The sequence below is a fragment of the Xyrauchen texanus genome, chromosome 18 (genome assembly GCF_025860055.1).
Source record: "Xyrauchen texanus isolate HMW12.3.18 chromosome 18, RBS_HiC_50CHRs, whole genome shotgun sequence".
Lineage (NCBI taxonomy): Eukaryota > Metazoa > Chordata > Actinopteri > Cypriniformes > Catostomidae > Xyrauchen > Xyrauchen texanus.
The window spans coordinates 22841134-22862730 of NC_068293.1; the positions used below are offsets into that span (position 1 = coordinate 22841134).

The 21597-nt window shown below is 43.4% G+C and overlaps 1 protein-coding gene across 1 annotated transcript; it reads left to right on the plus strand.

The window, feature by feature from the left end:
• Window positions 1–8130: 8130 nt before the first annotated feature.
• LOC127658804 (protein FAM200A-like) lies at window positions 8131–10189 on the plus strand. The gene is given in 3 exon segments (XM_052148351.1): window positions 8131–9238; window positions 9241–9333; window positions 9336–10189. Coding segments are annotated over 3 exon segments (2055 nt in total).
• Window positions 10190–21597: the final 11408 nt, after the last annotated feature.

Here is a 21597-nt window from a genome sequence, read left to right on the forward strand (position 1 = left end):
AACTTTAGTAGAAGGAAATGCATGCAGGCGCATTTGTGCTATGTATGCGTTACTACGATCAGCCCCTCCCGAGGGGGGAGGGGGGGGACTGGGCGACTCGGGGAGAAGTAGAGGAGACATTGCGCTATCAACAGAGGCGAAGAGGTCCTCTTCTGCCCTGTAAAATCTACCCAGATCAGTTCCAAGTGGAGGGAGCCCTAGCACTTGAAATGGTCTCGATAATCTCAAGAGAAAACCCTGTGAACCTCATTTGGTACCCTTAGGGGCCAGACATGAAAGGTTTCACAATTCGGGCCAAGGATGAGAAGGTCCTCCCTGTTCGGAATCGCCCAAGGCGAGCTGTCGAGATGAGGAATTAGCTCCGAGAAACATATCCTGTTCGGCCAGCGCAGCGCCATTAATAGGAGGCAAGACCCTTGCTGGTGAACATCGCCAAGGCTCCCGGGAGCAGAGAAACCGGGGAAAGAAATGCATACAGACGCATTCTGGGTCATGTATGTGTCTTAACGTCCAGACCCAAGAGGGCTGGGTGATTTCAGGGAGATGTAGAGGAGACATTGCGCTATTCATAGAGGCGAAGAGGTCCTCTTCTGCCCTGAGATCTCACCCAAACTTGTTCCAAGTGGAAAAAGCCCGGCATTTAAAAAGGTCTCGATAGCCTCAGGAGAAAGCCCTGTGTCCCTCAGTTGGTACCCTTAGGGGCCAAACATGAAAGATTCCACAATTCAGGGCAGGGATGAAATATTGCCCTGTGCCTGAGATAGAAGATCCTTCCTGTTCGGAATCGCCCAAGGTGAGCCGTCGAGGGAAGAGATTAGCTCCGAGAACCAAGCCCTGTTCGGCCAGCGCGGTGCTATCAGTAAGAGGCAAAAACCCTTGCTGGCGAACTCTGGGCAACTACTACATTAGGGTGGAGTTCTTAACTCCCCCGTTGGTATTTTCTGTCTGGACTGTAAATCTGCTCCCGTATACGGGCATCCAGGGATAGAACTGACCTGAGTGACGGGAGCTTACCCTGGGCCCTAAGGAGAATCCGACGTGTCAGAAATACAGCTGACAAGAACGTGGGTCTCCTTGATGATTTATGTAAGAGGCTACCGCTGTATTGTCCACCAGCACCAAGACATGGCAGCCTCAGGAGGAGGTATTTCAGGGCCAGAAATACAGCCATCAACCCGAGACAGTGACTGTGACAACCGAGCTGACGAACCTCCTATCCCCTTAAGCTGGACGACCACTTAAGGCCGCTACCCCGCCTGTCAGGGAGGCGTCTGTTGTTAGCAGTCTGCGACAACAAGACGCACCTAGAGTGGGACCCAAGGCAGAAAACCGGGGTCTGAACCACATAGAAAGGGAACGAAGCCTGAGGCGCGTAACCCTTTTTAGCCTAGGGGTTTTGGCCCTTGGAAGAAATCCCCTGGCTTTTGGCCACAACAAAAACGGTCTCATGAGCAGAAGGTCCAGAGGGATCACCGTGGACGCAGTCGCCCTGAGACCTAGAAATTATTGGTACTGATAACAGTGCAACCTTGACCTAGCCTGACTTTGCTCAGGGTGATCTGAATGGACTCAATCCTAGCGGGAGACAGTTGTGCCCGCATTGTGATTGAACTCCATATGATGCCCCGATAGACAGTGTTCTGAGTGGGAGAGAGGACACTTTTCTTGGCATTGAGCCTCAACCCCAGAGAAACAGATGAGCTAAGACGATGTCCCTGTGCTGAACTGCCAGTTCCTGGAACTGTGCTAGGATCAGCCAGTCGTCTACATAATTCAGAATGCAGATGCCCCGGAGTCGCAAGGAGCCAGCGCTACATCATGCATTGTGAATGTGCGGGTAAAAAGGGCTAGGCTGAGTGAAAGAACCTGACCCTGGAAGACTTTGCCCCAGAAGTGAACCTCGGGAACTTTCCATGTTGTGGCAGAACTTCTAAATGAAGTATAGAAGTGCGTCATAAGATCGATGGTGACCAGCCAAACGAGTTGAACACCCATGGGTAGTTCAAGCTTTAAGATCTAAGCCAGATGCCACCCCTCACCCTCCATGGGAAACGGGAAGTATTTAGTGTAATAACCTAACTCTCTCTCTGGAAGGGGAACACATACCATGGCCCCTTTAACCAGGAGATTGAGTTATTTTTGTTTTTACATAAAAATAAATCCAGTTCACGGTAGTGAGAACACGCCGTTGAAACACGGAAAAGCGGCGAGTGAATTAAATCCTGACGCCATTATAAGACCCACAGAAAAGAATATATCCGGCAGAAGTTTCCACGCTGCCAGGATCTCTGAGATGGGTATTATATTTTAACACTTCCTTTTGAGGGGTTGTCGAGTGTTTCAGGTCCTGAATAAAATGCAGGAACAGCGAAAACACCCAATTTTGACAGAAGCCTCTGCAACCCGAAACACCAAGAGGTGGCGGGAATGGAGGGGCTTCGAGGGGGTACCGGGAGGGGTGAAGTGAAGCACGCGCCCCGTCCCAAGGGGAGCTACCCCCTAATCTAGGCATAAGACTGTCAGGGTTTTCTCTTACTAGAATTTATAGTCCTGAGGGCTGGCGAGGGCGGCGAGACTGTCCCCAATCCCTGGGAGGAGGAGCACGACTCGCCACGCTTTGCTTTTGAGCCTCCCTTCAGTCAGGACCGAGGCGGGTCTGAGGCTTGCTCGTCAAGCGCAGAACCCACACTCGGGTCATCCAGGAGGTCAGCCTGGTACGCCTGTAAAACAGCATAGGGTGCAGAGCAGCACCAGCCTGACCTGCTGCTTGATAAGCCCTTCCCACTAAAGTGGAGGTTGTCCTACAAGGCTTTGAGGGGAGAGAGGGCTTCTTAAGTGACGATGCCGAGCCCGGCGAGAGATAGCCCGCAAACGTCTCTTCGACCGGCGGCATCACTGAATACCCCCGTGCCTCAGAACCCACGATAGTCGAATATAATGACGTCGAGGGTATGTGAACACAGGAAGAAAATATATATATATATATACTTTTTTTTTTTTTAGGGGTTCTCCATGAGCGAAAAAGCTCTTCATGGAGGTTATCAAATAAGGGAAGGGACTCATGAGGCGTTCCCTTTCTTAGACTGGAAGATAAAATCTATCCCCTAATTTGGAGTGTTTGGGGGTCTCTTTTTCGCGTGGCCAGTCCAATCTGGCAAACGCACGAGTAACAACATCGAGCAATTCCTCCGTAGATTTTTTATCGCGGACGGAAAGCTCGGAGGCGGGAAGAGAATCGCGATCCACCTCATGATCCGAAGAAGCGTCGGAACGCGCTTCGAGATCATGTGAAGGACCAGCTGGGTTTGGGGAGACCCGTCTCTTGCTCCTCAGCCAAATACATGCAAGAGCCCCACGAACGATCTTTTTTTTCATGAGTGCTGACTTCCGGAAGCAAGCGAGGCGAGCACGACGCACTCTGCCTGTTAAAGCAAATCGCAGTGCTCGCACCCACCCTGCTGCAACGCGAGAGCAGCGTGCTCTTACCCCCAAACAAACAGAGCAAAAACTGATGTGTGTCGTCTTCAGCTATAGAGCGAGAAGAGGGGAACATGCACCGTTTGCGGCTTTCAGTCATTCTCTCTTTTTTTTCTTTCTTTTTTAGAAATATATATATATAATATTTTCTAAACAGAAGAGAAAAGAGAACAACGTTCACTGCACACTGCCAATTTGATTCTAACTCCCAACAGAGGAAAGAAAGTTTTGGGGTTTCACAGGGTTTGTGAAACACACAGAAACAGAATCGCTCTGAAAAAAAGAGTTTCTGACGACACCTGGTGACGTATCCATTTATAGCCTGGCCGCAGGTGCATCTAATGATTACATCAGCCGAGGCTACAAATTCCGGTCAATGTTCATTGACGTGTTACACACACTATTCAGCTCGATTCACAGCTAGAGTTGTTCCCTGTAGCGCTTAGAAGCGCAGCATCGTAGTGAAGCGTTTTGTAAAGGGAACATAGAAGCAATCCATAAGACACCAGTGTTTAAATCCATATCTTCAGAAGCAACATAATAGGTGAGGGTGAGAAACAGATTTAAGTCCTTTTCCTCTAAATCTCCACTTTAATCAACCAACAGAGCTGAGATATTCTTCTAAAAATCTTTGTTCAGCAGAATAAAGAAAGTTATACACATCTTCATAAAGGTGAGTAAATGATTGAATGAATACATTTTAATTTGTGGGTGAACTATTCCTTTACATGAATTATTCTTATTAACTTCTGATTAAGTTCATCAGCTGTAAATTCTGAAAATAGTAAAATGCTCCAAAATTATGTTGCAACCCATAAAAACAGCTCTTTGAATACTTACATTAAACACTTTCATTTATTTTTAACAAGACACTATCAATGGCATAAATTAACTATTAAAAAACAGTTATTTTTATGTGTAGAACAGAAATAGACTGGGAATGAGGTGTATATATTTTCCTCTTGTACTGTGATTTTAAGTGTGTGCGTGCATGGGAAGGGGAGGTTATTACCCCTTGTTGTATCTCTTCCTTTCTCCTTCACGTTCTGAAGCCAGCTGCAGCCACCTTTTGTTTATTACAGACTTTATTTCTGTATGTGTGGCCCTTGATGTCAAGGGATTGAAACAAAATGTAACAGGACCAATTCATCGCCATAATCATACGCTAGATTGAATTCTGTCATATGGAGTTGATGTTGATAATACAGAAACTCTGCCACAAAGCGATGACATCTCAGATCATTGCCTTGTCTCTTGTATACTACGATCAGCTAATGTTACTCAATCTACACCACGCTATCATTCAGGTAGAACTATTCTTTCGACCACTAAAGATTGCTTCACTAATAATCTTCCAGATCTATCTCATACACTCAGTAAACCCCATAGACTAGAAGAACTTGATGAAATAACAGAAAATATAAATACAGTCATTTCTAACACTCTTGACATTGTCGCACCCCTTCGATTAAAGAAAATGAAAGAAAAAAGCCTTGCATCATGGTACAATGATCACACTCATGCTCTCAAGAGAGCAGTTAGAAAAATATAGTGCAAGTGGAAGAATACAAAAAGAGAGATATTTCACGGTGCATGGAAGGATAGTGTACAGTATATAGCTACAGAAAGGCACTAAAAGCTGCCAGGTCTGCATATTTTAGTACACTCATAAAAAATAATCACAACAATCGTAGGTGTTTATTCAGTACTGTGTCTAAATTGGTTAGGAATAAAGCCTCAACTGAATCCGATATTATGTCACAGCACAAGAGTAATGACTTCATGAAATTCTTTACTGATAAAATTGCAATTGGAATTATGCAATCATCTGTCATAGCACCTCAGAAAACATTGTCTCATTATTTTCCTCATGTGAAACTTCAATCCTTTGCAGTTATATGTCATGAAGAGCTAACAAAATTTATCGAATCATCAAAAGCCACAACATGTCTGTTAGATCCAATAGCAACCAAGCTCTTAAAAGAGGTTTTCCATGTAATCTCAGAACCTCTTCTTAATATTATTAACTCCTCGCTATCATTAGGACATATCCCAAGAAACTTTAAAATGGCAGTTATCAAACCGTTATTAAGAAGCCACAAAGAAGCCAAATCCTGAAGAACTGGCTAATTATAGACCAATTTCAACTCTCCAGTTTATGTCGAAAATACTAGAAAAGGTAGTATCCTCCCAAATGCATTATGTTCATTTCTACAGAGAAATAGTATATATGAACAATTTCAGTCAGGATTTAGGCCTCATCATAATGCAGATACTGCACTTATCAGAGTTACAAATGACTTGCTCTTATCATCTGATCACGGCTGCATTTCACTTTCAGATCTTAGGGCTGCATTCGACACAATAGATCAAGATATTCTCTTGAATAGGCTAGAGGATTATGTTGGCATTTGTGAAGTTGCATTAGCATGGTTCATTGTTGTGTTCGTTAATCAGCCAAGACAGCGATCACACAGCCAAGCAGGTACATAACTGAACTTTATTGAACACTCGCAGAGTACAAACCCCTGCTTGGGGCGTGGCTCACTCAGTAGCGATCTCACCCATCTGGATATCACTACAGTTCATGTCCTATTTAGCAGACCGCTACCACAATTAATTTAAATTAGGAATTGTCAAACCAAACAAAAGTAAAATATGGAGTGCCACAGGGTTCAGTTTTAGAGCCTCTGCTTTTCACATTGTATATGCTTCCCCTGGGAGATATTATCAGGAATCATGGAGTAAGTTTCCACTGCTATGCCGACGATACCCAACTTTATATTTCTTCAAAACCTGATTAGCGTGTATCGATGAAATTAAAGATCGGATGGCCAGAAATTTACTTCAACTCGATTCAGACAAAAAAGAGGTATTAATTATTGACCAAAAAACACTAAAAATAAGCCACTAAAATATAATTTGTCTCTCGATGGATGGACTATTACATCAACTTCAACAGGGAAGGACTTAGGTGTTATATTTGATACCAATCTGTCCTTTGAAAATCAAATTACCAATATTTGTAGAACAGCGTTCTTTCACCTAAGAAATATAGCTAAATAAAGACACATGCTCTCTGTTGCTGATGCCGAAAAACTAATGAATGCGTTCATGACCTCAAGACTAGATTGTTGTAATGCATTACTTGGAGGATGTCCAGCAAGATCAATAAACAAACATCAGTTGGTTCAAAATGCAGAAGCCAGAGTGCTGACGAGAACCAAGAAATATGATCATATTAGCCCCATTTTATCATCGTTACATTGGCTACCTCTTAAATTTCATATTAATTTTAAAATTATGTTAACTACGTACAAAGGTTTGAATGGTCTAGCTCCGCAGTACTTAAGTGACCTTCTACCACTCTATATTCCGTCACGTCCATTACGATCACAAAATTCGGGCCTGTTAAATTTTCCTAAAATATCAAAATCCACAAAAGGAGGTAGATCCTTTTCATATTTGGCTCCTAAACTATGAAATAATTGCCCTAACACTGTTCGAGATGCAGACACACTAACTCAGTTTAAGTCTAGACTAAAGACTCATCTATTTAGCCAGGCATACACCTAATTTATCCATCAACTCACAATTAGGCTGCTTTAGTTAGGTCTGCCAGAGCCAGAAACAGTGATCATTATCTATAACTCTGCAATAAATTGAATGGTTGTATACTAATATTTTTTTTTTTGTTTCCTGAGGTCACCAGAACCGGCTGGATCCAGCTCCATTCCTCCTTCGTGTTCGACTCCACTGCTACATGTCGCTGTGTGATGACTAATAGCAGCCGGTGCCAGCCAAACATCACTTCAGTCTATTACGATGGACTTCAGAGGATGAACTGATGCCAACTCCAACCATAAGACATGGGATGCTTCATATGCCACTGCCTGAACCTTGGACTTAGGACAGACCCCACCACAAATACGACTGCGATGCACCTCACTGACCTCTGCCTGCATCACCTCGGTCTATTGATGGACTACACTCATGAAATGGAATAAATAGACTATCAATTAATTGTCAACAAAACCCTTCATCAGCCAACCAATAAGGACAATTGCATCTATGTGAACTTCTGCAGTTATTCTAGGATAGACTTCAAAGAAATCTTTGTTTAATCATTGACCCTTAACACTTACTTAGTTTAATAATTTTAAACTATGAATTGCATTATACATAAGTAATATTGGCATTATATTCATGATGTTAGTCAGAGGGGAACTGGCCCCCACAGTGAATCTAGTTTCTCTCAAGGTTATCTTTCTCCATTAACCAACATCTTATGGAGTTTTGTGTTCCTTGCCACAGTCACCTTCAGCTTGCTCACTGGGGTTATAAATAAAATTATTATTGAATTACTTATTTTTAAACATAATTCGCAATCATATTTTATCAAACTACATAATGATGACTCTAAGACAATCATTCCCAAAGGCGGGGTCCCGACCCACAAGTGGGTCGCGGGAGATTTTGTATGGGTCGCCAAGTCGAGCACTATTTTTCAGTGTGCTATATATACTCTTGATTAAAATTTATGTAGTTCACCAATTAGCTGCACGAGAGAGCTCGTCGTTTTCTTCTTCTGTTTTTTTTTTGTTTTTGTTTTTTTATTTAGCTGCGCTCTGCACTCGGCAACCAGCCATAAAAATGGATGCTTGGCTAATTAAGAAGAAAAAGCCAGCTAAAGACCAGGCTAACACTGCCAGCAGCCAAAATACCGTCCCCGAGGGAGGCCAGCATGAAAATAGACTAGCTAATGTTAGCAAAGCTACTTCAAGTGAAAAACGCCATAATGATGAAGAATGTGAGGAAAGCGGAACCAGTGGATGCTTTCGACCAGACGCCGGAGCAGGTACTTCTGAGGATTTGGGAGAACAGCCTCCAAATAAGAAAAGAAAAACAAGACCAAGGCCATATAAAGACTACTTCCTGAAATATGGTTTTGTTAATTATTCCAAAACGAACCAAGAAGCTCGACCCATGTGTGTTATATGCAGCGAAAAACTCGCAAATGAGAGTTTAAAACCAAGTAAACTAATAAGACATTTTGAAACACTTCACTTCGACTTGGCAAAGAAACCTCTGGATTTCTTTCAAAGGAAGGCACAGGAGATTGAATCATCAGCTGAGCTTCTCCGTAGAAATGTGACATTAAATGACAAAGCCCAGTTAGCATCATACATGGTTTCTTACCGTGTGGCCAAAGAGAAGCAGCCCCATACTGCTGCAGAAAAATTAATTCTGCCTGCCGCAATAGACATGGTTAGCACGGTTATTGATGAAAAAACCGCACAAAAATTAAAATGCATCCCCCTGAGTAACAACACTGTTTCCCGAAGGATAAATGACATTTCAGACAATCTTGAGGAACAGCTCATAACAAGATTGAAGGCGGCAGGGGAATTTTCAATCCAGCTGGATGAAAGCACCGACGTCTCGGACTGCGCAACTTTGTTGGTATACGTAAGGTACGTGTGGGAAACAGAATTTGTGGAGGATTTATTATGTTGCTTGAATATTCCTACTGGAACGAAAGGTGAACAGATATTTTCTGTACTGAACAACTACGTGGTTACAGAGTGCGGGTTGAGCTGGGTCAACTGTAAAGGCATAACGAGTGACGGGGCTGCAAATATGACGGGCAGAAACAGCGGAGTTGTGAAAAGAATCAAGGAGGCAGCTGGTAAAGACATCGTGTGGAATCACTGTTTCATTCACCGCCAGGCTTTGGCATGCAAAGGAATACCCCCGAGCTTGACAAAACATTGAAAGAAGTCATTTGTGTTGTGAACTTTATTAAAGCCAGCGCACTCAACAGTCGGCTTTTTGATCAGCTGTGCGCCGGCATGGGGCGGAACACACCCATTTACTCTTTCATACAGAAGTGCGGTGGCTCTCCAAAGGTAGAGTCCTCACAAGAATATATGAACTGAGAAATGAAATTCATGCTTTTCTCCTTGAGAAAAATTCTTCACTTGCAGAGCTGTTCACTGAAGAATGGCTTATTACAGTGTCATATCTGGCGGATATCTTTTCATCTCTCAACGAGCTATGTTTGAAACTGCAAGGACAGAATGATGATGTTTTCCAAAACTGGAAACACATTCTCACCTTTCAAAAGTCTCTGAAGCTGTGGCTTGCACGACTCAGAAGTCCAAAACCCAGCCACTACATGTTCCCTACTGTGTTACAGCACATAGAGGAAAATGATGTCACTGACACACAAGTGAAACACCTGACTGGGCTTATAGTGACACACCTAGTTGCACTCATTAATAACTTTGAGCACTATTTCCCTAAGGACAGATATGACATTTTGCATGATAAAAGGTGGATCCAAAATCCTTTTGATTTTGAAAGTCCAGAGTCACTGCTGGAGCTTGGACTAACTGCTTCTGAAGAAACCGAACTGTTAGAGCTGAGCAGTGACCAGACACTTAAAAGAAGACATGAATCCATGACATTATCATCATTTTGGGTAAGCATTTCATCTGCATACCCTGTCTTAAGCAAGGCAAGCATACTGTTGCTTATTCCTTTTACAACTACATACAAATGTGAAGTTGGGTTCTCAGTTCTCACAAAAATAAAGACAAAATACAGAAATAGACTGAATGCTGCACCTGATATACGTGTTGCAGTCTCCTCATGTATACCAAACTGGAATGTAATTCTAAAAAACAAGCAGGCCCATCTCTCTCATTAGCTGGGTAAACTGCCTTGATTTGGTGAAACAATGATTATAAGGACTGGTGCACTTAAACATTACTCTTCTTCTGCTAGACCAACATTAAAAAAATAAAATAAAAAGGCATGATTTTGATAGCTCTGAAGGTTCATATTACTATTGTTCTAAATATTGTTTGCATACATATTTTTGTTTTGAAAGGAAAAAATGAGAGCCTGTCATACTGTGCACTTTATAAAATGTGTATATTACAGTGGGTGCATAAAGTTCTCAAAAAATATTTCAGTAAGAAACTTGTTTTTGATTTAACTTAATGTTCATATTATTCTGGTAGATGTGCAAATCATTGAATGTTATATGAAAGGCATGCATTGATTCTGTCTGGTTTTATTGATGATAGGAAGGATTTGCACTTTGTCTCATTAAGTATAAATTGTGTACACTGTAATGATGAGAATATGAAAACAATGAGATGCCCTGTCAACTCTTCCTTTCTCATTTCACCTCTGCATTTTACTTATTGTCAACAACAGGTTAATAAAAAAAATTGTGCTTTGTCAAATATCTGTATCTCTTTTAAATAGTTAACTGGAAGCTTAACTGACCTTAAAAATGGTCATACATATTTTGTTAATGCATAAATTCTCTTCGTGATATATGAACTATATGGGCCTGTTTATTGGGTCACAAGGATTTATCGACTTTAAAATGTGGGTCCCCAGAAAAAAGTTTGGGAAACACTGCTCTAAGACATTATAGAAATACAATTGTATCTTCTGTTAATGCATGATCCTCTGTAAAGCTGCTTTGAAACAATGTGTTGTGAAAGGCACTATACAAATCAAAATTACTTGACTTGACTTGTTCTGGACCCTGGCCACGTTTCAGCACCTCATGGACAAGATCCTCAGACCGCATGCGGCATATGCCTCCGCATATCTAGACGACATTATCATTTATAGTAATGACTGGCAGCGGCATATGCAACATCCGAGGGCTGTCCTGAGAGCACTGCAACAGGCAGGACTCACAGCCTACCGAAGAAGTGTACAATTGGGCGGGTGGAAGTTAGGTATCTTGGGTTCCACTTGGGTCATGGGCAGGTGCGTCCACAGGTAAAAAAAAAAACGCAGTGATCACGGCCTGCCTGATGCACAAGACCAAAATGCAGTTAAGGCAGTTTTTGGGGCTGGCTGGCTACTACCAGAGTTTTGTGCCTAGTTATTTTGATGTCACCAGCCCGACTTCTCTCTCCCCTTAATTTTGCAGATGGATACACCTGACAGGGGGCTGGGGGCAGTGCTCTCACAGGAGGTGGGAGGGAGGAACCACTGCTACTGTTTATTAAACGCATAGCTGTCTCTTCAGGGAGACAAAGGACAGTACCACCTAGAAGGAGTATCTTGTGATTAAGTGGGCTGTTCTTACCCTCCACTACCTGCTGGGGTGGGCCTTCACCCTCTGTTCAGATCACACTCCTCTGCATTTGTTCACGTTTACTATATTATATACCGTTGTAGCATAACCACATAGGGGAATGTTTATACTGCTGTGATTATTATAATTACACTTATATATACAGCTGTTATTTTATAATCATTCTTCCTGTGTTATTTGCCCTGGTGTGTGATTGGATTCCCGTTTTCTCACGCGAGAGTTCTCTCGCGACGTTCCAGAGAATACCCGTGACGTCAGTCAAATCAAGGAAGGACTTTTACTTCCGTATAATAGGAGCTGGAAAACCAGTGTTAAGAGAGGCAACACGTTGGTGATAGAGGGATTTAGCGATCTATCGCCAGTAAAAGGACGTCTCTTAAAGCAGCTCCAGTCTGAGACAAAAAACCCTCCTCGTGGAATCATCATTAAGTTTGGATTATTTACCGTTGAGGAAATCGTCACAGAGCAGCGCTGCGTCTCATCGAGCTCCCGGACTCAAACTAATCTGCCGGTGAGGCCGATTCAATACACACACAGACTTACAGTACAGTGTACGGACAGTTTCATTACGGACTATTTATCCACTCTCTTCATTACCACGCTTGGTTGGTTTACTTTGTATGTCCTGTATATATGTATATATCTTGTTAAATTTGAATGTTGTCAGCCACCTATTTTGTAAATACACTTGGGGATTTAAACTCATTTGTTATGCAAGCCTTCATTTTTCCCTCATTCCAACACTCGTATAATTAAGGATTAGACCGTTAAGTTTTTGTGTATCTTCACCTACATAAATAGCAGGCTGAACGTTACACCGTATTCAAGACAAGACAAGAAATCAAAAATTAAAATAAAATAAATACTTGTATAAACTCTGCCCCCCTCTACCGGCTGTGCAGTTTCACGTGCAAAAATAATTCACTCCAGGTGGCACTGCAGAGGAATATAGACCTACTCATGAAAAGGTTGTGAAAATTACAATATAAAAAACATTAAATAGTATATTTGTTCTGGAGTGCCAACCCATCTACATTCTGTGGATATTATTATTTCTGGATTGTGTATTTAAATTCACAGTTTTGACCAAGTGTGTGGTTGCACTACTTTTTCTCTGTCTGATTTAGAACAGGTGGAGCTGCAGATCTAACAGCCCTTAGATAAAATTTATTGTTATTTTTATTCTTCCAGTCAAAAATATAATAATCCAAGGCTAGGTGTGCGTTAAACTATTTTAAATGCACAATGTGGAGGTGAATAACCAACCGGTGTGAAGCAGAGGGTGGTTGCCCTCGCAAAATGCCTTTAAAATCAGGAGAGGTGAAGGAAGAAACTAAAATGTCAGTGATTAACAGTGGCATCTTCAAAGCGTCTACCTACCATCTGCCTTCCTTATTTTTTCACATAAAAAAGTCAACAGTCTCCATGCAGTGTCCAACCAATGCTTATTTCTGAATAACAGGGTTCCAAGTGGCTGCTTTTTCCCTCACACATTTGTGCCACCAAGACCTTTGAAAATCCATGGATCACAGCGAACAGAGGAGCTTGATCTCCCAGCTGTGAGATGAAGGCAGGTTAAAACCACTCAAAGAGGCCTGAGCTTGCTTTCTGCTGAAAGCAACAGATTAATGGCAAACTGGAACACTGCACACTGGAATGCAGTTTATCAATACAGAAGCCCTAATGACTAGTGTTTACTACTCAGCTAAAAGTCATCTTGATGGATGGGTTGATGGATGGATGAATGGATGGATTGAGCAGGTTTACAGCCATCTTTTCCATATCATCTATATTAAGGTTTATCTAAGGTCAGGTTGTCAAACTACTGTAGCACTACTTCAGGTTTACATTTAGATTCCGATTTTTTTCTACTGCAATATTATAAGGATTTTTATATTTAATGAAGGAGAATTGATTTTGCATTAAAAAAATTGTTTAATAAAGATGTATCACATAAGATAGCAACATAAAGAACAAACTGTAGACATTTAAGATGCTACATTAGCAACTTTTCCCATAGTGACCAGACCAAGGAACTGCTTGTTATGTTGGTAGTTACATGTCAATGCTCAAATGAAACCTATACTTAAATCTTTCAGATGTTAAAGTGCCTACACATTCCAAGCAGTGACAACATAAAGCTGCCTCAGCCTTTGCTTGTCTTGTGTCTGTGATCGAGCCCAACTTTGCCAATGAAAAATTCATCCATTGCATAACCACCAGGCAACTTTCAGTTTGGAAGGCTTCACCCAAGATATAAAACAAATGCTGACTTGAGTAACTTCTACACTAAACTGTAATGCTGTTTACTAGGACTTGTGTGATCTGTTTGACTGAGGTGAATATGAATTTGACTGACCTCATTACAATGTGACATTGATCACTCTTATGACCTACATAAACATTTAAAAAGGAAGTTATTGCTGTTAACATTATGATATCCAGTGAAAATCTTTCACACCACTACTTTTCCATTTATTTAGCCAAATGTCTTTCTTATCTTTAGATTTGAACAATAAAAAGTACATAAAGACATGTGCAGTAGTAGGAAAGCCTGTTTAAATCTCCCTCTCTCTCTCCCTCTCTCTCTCTCTCTCTCTCTCTCTCACTCTCTCTTTCGCTCTCTCTCTGTGTGTATGTGTGTCTATGTATTCCCTATGTCATGCGGAACAAATGTCCCCACAAGGATAGTAAATCCTGACATTTTTGAGGTTGTGGGAACAATCAGTGGGGCCCCATGAGGAAAACAGCTTATAAATCATACTAAATAGTTTTTTATTTGTAAAAATGCAGAACGTTTTTTGTGAGGGTTATGTTTAGGGATAGGGTTAGGGGAATATAAAGTTTGTACAGTATAAAAACAAATGTCTATGGAGAGTCCTGATAAAACATGAAAACCCAATGTGTGTGTGTGTTTGTGTGTGTGTGTGGCCAAGTGGAGAAAACTCATGCAATTTTACTCTCATAAATTTGACATGGCCCCTTTATAACTCTTTGTGTTGTGCATGCATGTGCTTTAAAGATGTGAAAACAGATGTTGTCCAATAGAGCTCACGGTTTTGTTCATTGGTAAATAATTATTTTGGTAAATATCAAAATTATTCACAAAATGTTGTTCATTTGCATTAAATATGTGTTCAGAAGAGTTGTTTGTTAAAATCGAGTGATTGTTTTTGGGTTATTTTTGAAGAATGCATATGGATTGAATGTGCGAAATTTGAACACATTTGCTGCACATGCAAAGAACTGTGTATGTGCATTTTGAATTAATCATATCTTATTTAATGTTTAGCCCAGTGTGTTTTCCAGTTACGTGAATAACTTTACTACATGTTTTGTGTGAAAACCTGTACTGAGAACATGGTGAGAGTTCCATTTTTTTATACTGCAATGCATGTCCTTAAAGCCTGTTTAGAAATTAGTTTAAAACTTTGAGTGATTTGGGCTCATGTTTAATGCATAAAAAGCTTTGAGTGATATAAGTACATGTGCATTGAGTGCTGTGAAAATAGAAAATAATTATGTATTAAGGTTATGTTTACTGAATCATATGGGTAAGTTAATGTTCTGTTTGTATTTTATTTTGACATTAGCCTCTACCATATTTCATTTGTTGTATTTCGTTGAACTGTATTTCATTGAACTATATTTAATTTTTTGTATTTCATTAATGGATTTCAGTTTCTCTATTATCTTTATTTACATTTTTTAAATACAATATGGCCCCATCGATCGCTGTCCTTTTCCTGAAATGGATAAAACCCAGATAAAACCCCACCAAAAAAAAAAAAAAATAGTTTTGTGTCCTGGGTGGTTATATTAAATCCACTGGCTACATTTTTGGTACCATGAGTGGGGTATCTGACTGTCGGGAGCCAATAGGTACATTTTTTATTTAATTTTTTTAAACAGAGTAGAGGTGAAGATAGGTACCAGTGGGACATATAGTTGAGGCTGTCTTCCTTGTTTCAGTTTTCTTGTGAACAAACGTTGGCCAGGCAAGGTGACGAGACTGCTGAGTGAGTGAGTGAGTGAGTGAGCGAGCGAGCGAGCGAGCGAGCGAGTGAGTGAGTGAGTGAGTGAGTGAGTGAGTGAGAGAGAGAGAGCGCACCTGATTTCTGCTGATTCCACTGGGGTACTGTTTGATGAGACACATTTCCAGTGACTTTCTAAAAGCAAGAAAATAAATATATTATACAGACATTCGGAAACATATCTGTAAAGGGATCAATGGAATGGCGGAGACGAGAACCGGCTTTTCAATATAAATAATAGTTTAATGATAAACTTAAAAGAAGACACAAACACACACATGACTGACATGTCCGCTAACGATCTCTCTCTCCCGCACGATCCCCTGCAGTCAGCCTTTAACCCTCACGGAGGCATAATTAGCCTAATACGGGACTGGGTGTGTTGGGTCACGACCGGGCTCCGCCCTCCCACAATATCCTTTGATTAAGAGATTTTTTGCCCACAAGTGAACTGGCACCGTTTTTAAAATGAGATAATATGAACATTTCAAAATGTCACAATCTGATGATGATAGTCCAGTATTACAGAACACTGATGATGAACATGGTGCAGCCCTAGTATGTATGTGTGGCAGGGCGGAGGGCGGAGGGCGGGTCGTGATCCTACACACCCGGTCCCGTATTAGGCTAATTATGCCTCCGTGAGGGATAAAGGTGGACTGCAGGGGATCGTGCGGGAGAGAGAGATCGTTAACGGACATGTCCGTCATGTGTGTTTGTGTCTTTGTTTTAAGTTTCTCATTAAAACTATAATTTATATTATCAAGCCAGTTCTCGCCTCCTCCTTTCCATTGATCCCTTTACAGTATGATGTTCAGGGACAGATTCAAGAACTCAACAGAATCAAGGGCCCACATTCTGGTTCAATTGCAAAGGTTTGACAGGTGACAAAAGAATTTGGTAGTTTACGGTGTCAATAAAAGCAGTTTGTAGGTTTTTCCAGGTGGATGTTGAAGTCCTCAAGTACTACAAGTGGGCTGCCATCTTCAGAGAAGGAAGGCCTGGTGAACTGAATCACATAGCCGAGTCGGATGGTCCTGATCAGCCAACGCGATGGGTTGGGGAGCACGAGCCACGCCCCCAAGCTCCATGCCAGAGGGACCAAGGCGACTTTAGCATCAGGCCTCACGACGGGGCGGAGCTTGGGGAGTCTAGGGACATAGAAGCACTTATCTGGCTCCTTGTGACTGCTACCGGCACAGCCTGGGATAGGGGAGGAAGAATTTCATCCTCGTGGCCCAACGAGACCGTCGGCTCAGGGGTGGGGTTGTGCGGGAGGTCTGGTTCCAGGGCGCTGTACCTGCCAAAGAGAACCGGTGGCTGGAGGTTGTGATAACCAAAAATAGAGCCCGGGGGATGAGGAAACTGCACTTTATTTTTAAAAGTGAGTACCGCAGCCCATTGGGCGTGCGGCTAAATAAAATTGAAAAGGAAATAAGGATTCTCCACCTGCCCCACCGGCGGGGGAGGGAGTGGTCTGCTTACCAGCTCCCATAGTGCAGTTTCCTGAGTCCCGGGGCTGCCCGTCTCAGGGGCGATTCGAAGCCTTCTTGGGGTTCTTGGCGGCCGGTCGTGAGGTGGGGGACATCACTGTCTTGCCCGGCCGTTCCGGCAGTTGCTGGCACCGCAGGGGGATGTGCTGGGCGACGAGCAGATGGGGTGAGGAGTCTGTGGCTCCGCCTGGGCAGGATGTGCTGTATAGCCTCCGTCTGCTTCCTCACTGTTGAGAACTGCCGGGCGAAGTCTCCAACGGTGTCGCAAAACAGCCCAACCTGGTAGATTGGTGTGTCAAGGAAACGTACCTTGTCAGCCTCTTGCAACTCGACATGGTGGACCCAGAGGTGGCGCTCCTGGAACACCAAGGTGGACATGTTACATGGAGCCCACGCCGTGACCTTCGTTGCCCGGAGGGCGAAGTCGGTCGCCGAGCGCAGCTCCTTCATTAGCCCTGGGTCAGGACTACCCTCGTCTAGTTTACTAAGTGCCTTGTCTTTGTGCACCTGCAGGAGTGCCATGGCATGCAAGGCAGAGGCGGCGTACCCAGTGGTGCTGTAGGCTTTAGCCGTCAGAGACGACGTTAGCTTACAGGCCCTGGATGGGAACCTCGGGCGGTTCCGCCAGGTGGAGGCGTTTTGCGGGCATAAGTACACCACGACCACATGGTCAACCTGGGGAATCGCCTCGTAGCCCCTTGCCGCCTCACCGTTGAGAGTAGTGAGAGTGGAGGAGCTCGCGGCTCGCGTGCGGACAGTAAAAGGTGCCTGCCATGAGCGTGTGGGCTCCTCATGCACCTCCGGGAAGAAAGGAACAGGGGTGGAGCATGGCCGTGAGCGGTGCTCTGGCCCCAGGAACCAACTGTCGAGCCACGAGGGTTCAGGGGGAGGAGGAGGATTCCACTCCAGCCCGACACTCACGGCCGCCCGGGCAAGCATGGCTGTCAGCTCTGCGTCAGCCTGTGACTGAGCTGCCGCACCCGAGGGTGGGAGTCCAGCCAAGTCCTCAGCATCAGATATGACGAACACGCTCTCCGATGCTGCGATCGAGATCTCATCGTTGTCAGTTGCTCCAAACGAGATCACGGGTTCGCCATGAAGTGAACCCGTGACCCCGCTCCAGCGCTCGGTTGGAGCATACAAGCATGACGGGGAGTGGAATTCCAGTGGGGTTATACCAGGCATAGAGGCTCCCACTGAGGTCCCCATATCACCCACAGTGCTAGCCGACACTGCCTCATACCCATAGGTAGAAGGACCGAGTCGGGGAGTGGCTGGGGTGGCTTGAGCTCTTACGAGGTTGAGCCGTGACCGCAACATAGCCATGGTCATGCCCTTGCAATGAGGGCATGAACCATCCACAAACGCTGACTCCACATGGGTAGCACCCAGACACGAGAGGCAGCGATCGTGGCCATCAGATGGGTAGAGACAATGACCGCAACCAGGAAATACACACAAATGGAAAGACATCTTGAAAAATAAGAAGATATCTGATGTGTATTTGCAGCGTCACTCCTTTTATACCCGTATGTCCGAGGGAGTGGCATGCAAATTCCACACGCCAATTCTCATTGGTCTATTCTCAAGATCCGAGATGTCAGAGCCGCAGGAGCGACCTTTAGTGTCAACTCATCGACACAACGTCGAGTGAGTGACAGATGGGGAACTGGATTTAACTGGGTGGGGGATAGTAATCGCATGTGATTCAAAGGAGATATTCTCACAGAGATGGTAAGGGAAAACAGTTCCATCACCATGAGATAAGCAAACACTTTCACCCACCCCTCCCAGTCTGACGAGGGGTGTGGGAGAAAGTGAAGTTGGTGGAGAAGGCTGTGGGTGTGTCAGTGTTCTCTGGTCAGATCCAGGTCTCAGTCAGGGCCAGATTGTTGATACTTGAATGAATTGCAATGGACTGAATGAAGTCAGCTTTTTTTTTTTTACAGCAGACTGGCAATTCCAAAGACAGTTAGGAAGATAAAGTAATGTAATAGAGGATGTGGGGATAGTGTCCAGGTTGTTAGGATTGCGCTGCCTCCTGTGTCAAGAGCGTGAGTGATGAGTGTTAGTGATAGCAGTAATTTGGAAGCACATAGTGGTATAGGATAGAGAAAGAAAATGTCAAAAAGCATTAGTCAAGAAAATAAGATAATACATAAGTGTGATACTTAAGTGCCTTATCGGTGTCCTTGCATGGTGGATTTGCACAGGTAGATTTGCTGGTCTCTACTTGTGTACATCTTAACACAAGGGTTGACGACAATATCAAATATATGCCACTGTAACTTTGATGCTTAAAATCAGCAGGACACGCCTTACTACTTAGCAAAACTGAGCTAGTAAACAAGCACACTGAAACTGAAAACTCAAGTGAGATGATCATGTGAACAAATGTGACTTCAGCACACAATAAACAAACAACTGTCTCCTAACAACGATGCCTACTCTAAAATGAGTGAAGCAAGTAATAAACACATTTAACCAGTCGTCAAATGCATTATCAAATATTAATTTGTCAAACCGAGATCAATTAATTGAGGGGATAAGGAATACAGGCCTTAGAAGGGTTTATATATGATGGCCATCCAATATGTTTCTGGTGTAATGGTGAAGGAAACCTAGCTAAGAGGTGTGTGAAGAAAAAAAATAGACTGCCACAGAGAATGTTAAATCATCAGTGCAGCAGGGAAACCTTTCACCCTCGCTTGCATTGAGGAGTGCGAGGGCAGTCCATAGGCTCAGCCAATATCGATACATGTCGTGACCAACTACTCCAGCATGCTGTGGGAAAATATCCTGTCACTAATCTAAAGATTAGTGGAGTAATGGCCTCTTGTTTACTTGATACAGAAAGCCAAGTCAGTACTATTTCTGAGATTTTCTTCAAAGAACACCTGTCTGGGGAGGATGAAGATATGCTGTCCACTGCAGGTTGGCTGAAGATTACAGCTGCCAATGGTTATCTTGAGTTGGAGGTTGAAACCATGGGTATTCTCATACCAGAGTGTGGTTTCCTAGTAGTCAGATACTCATAAAACTCTTATGCTGTGCCAGCCCTCATTGGCATGAACATCATTATCAGATGTAGACAGCTGGTTCATGCAGAGTTTGATACTACCTTAGGTGGAGAACTGCAGTCTGATTGGAGGGAGGTATTTCAGCAGATGCAGAGTGCCAGCAGTCTAGAGAAGCGAAGCATTGTCCGAATGGCTGGAAAAGACATATGTAGCAGGAGATGGTGAAATCCAACTCAAAAGGTAATTTTATTTTTCCAACTCAAAACTCGCTTTTCAGCTGACTTTAATAAACATGCTCTCGAGGTGTGTGTGCATGTGCAGTTCTTTCTCCCTCTCTGGCATCTGGCTCACTCTTAAATCCCTCTCAAAGTCTCTCTGAAATGATAAGCAGCTGTTAGAGATAATCAATGGCAGCTGATGATCCATACCGTTCGCATCTCCTGATCTCGCTCTCCATTCACAAGCCGGCGCATAACCAAGCCCCCACCTCCACAACATGGTACACATACCTGCTTCATCAATTACAATGGTATTGGCCAAGGGAGCAAAGAATATATTAAATGATGGTTCATGTGACTTCATGTTAGAACCAGTGAACACACCCTTACCTGGCAGTCTGATTGTTGTTGCTTCTCTTGTGTCTTCAAAGAAACTGTTGTTTGCTATACAGGTTGTGAACCTCTCCCCAGAAGATATCTGGGTACAGGCCAGAACCAGACTTGGTACTCTGTCTTGTATAGAGTGTTTGAAGTCCACTGAGACGAGTGATATGAGATTTCAGAGAATTTCTGCTGATATTGAAGAGATCAGTGTAAACACAAAAGACAGTCAGTTAATGGAGGACAGCACCAAAGAGTTTCTCAACAAGCTAAACATTGGTGGTACTACTGAACAGCAGGCAGAGCTGAGTGATTTGTTGATGCAGTACACTGATGTTTTTGCTCTCGAGGATGAAGACGTTGGTTTTACCGACAAAGTGCAACATAAGATTCACTTGGTGGTTGATGTGCTGGTGGCCCAGCCTTTTAGGCTTATCCCACCCTCTCAGTATAGGGAAGTCAGAGAACATATCACCAAGGTCCTTAAGAAAGGAGTGATCCTAGAAAGCACTAGTGCTTATGCTTTACCTATCATGCTAGATGGGAAAACTGAAAAGTTGTGTTCCAAGATGGCGGCGCGGTAGCATGCAGCGGCCACTCCGGATCCACAATGGTGCTATTTTTGTTAAAAAAGCCCGACTTTTGCAACACATGGACATCGGAGCAACCGGTGTTCGTGTTTACCATCGCCAGACACTACTGAAATATAAGACTCATGCAAAAACCAAGCTGCGTGATGACCTGCAGGAGGCGCTACGCGTACTCGGCTTGCTGCGGAGACCAGGCCTCCAGCCCTCGGCGTCGCCTGATGCCGGTGGCCGGGAGAGGACGTCGTAAGCGGTG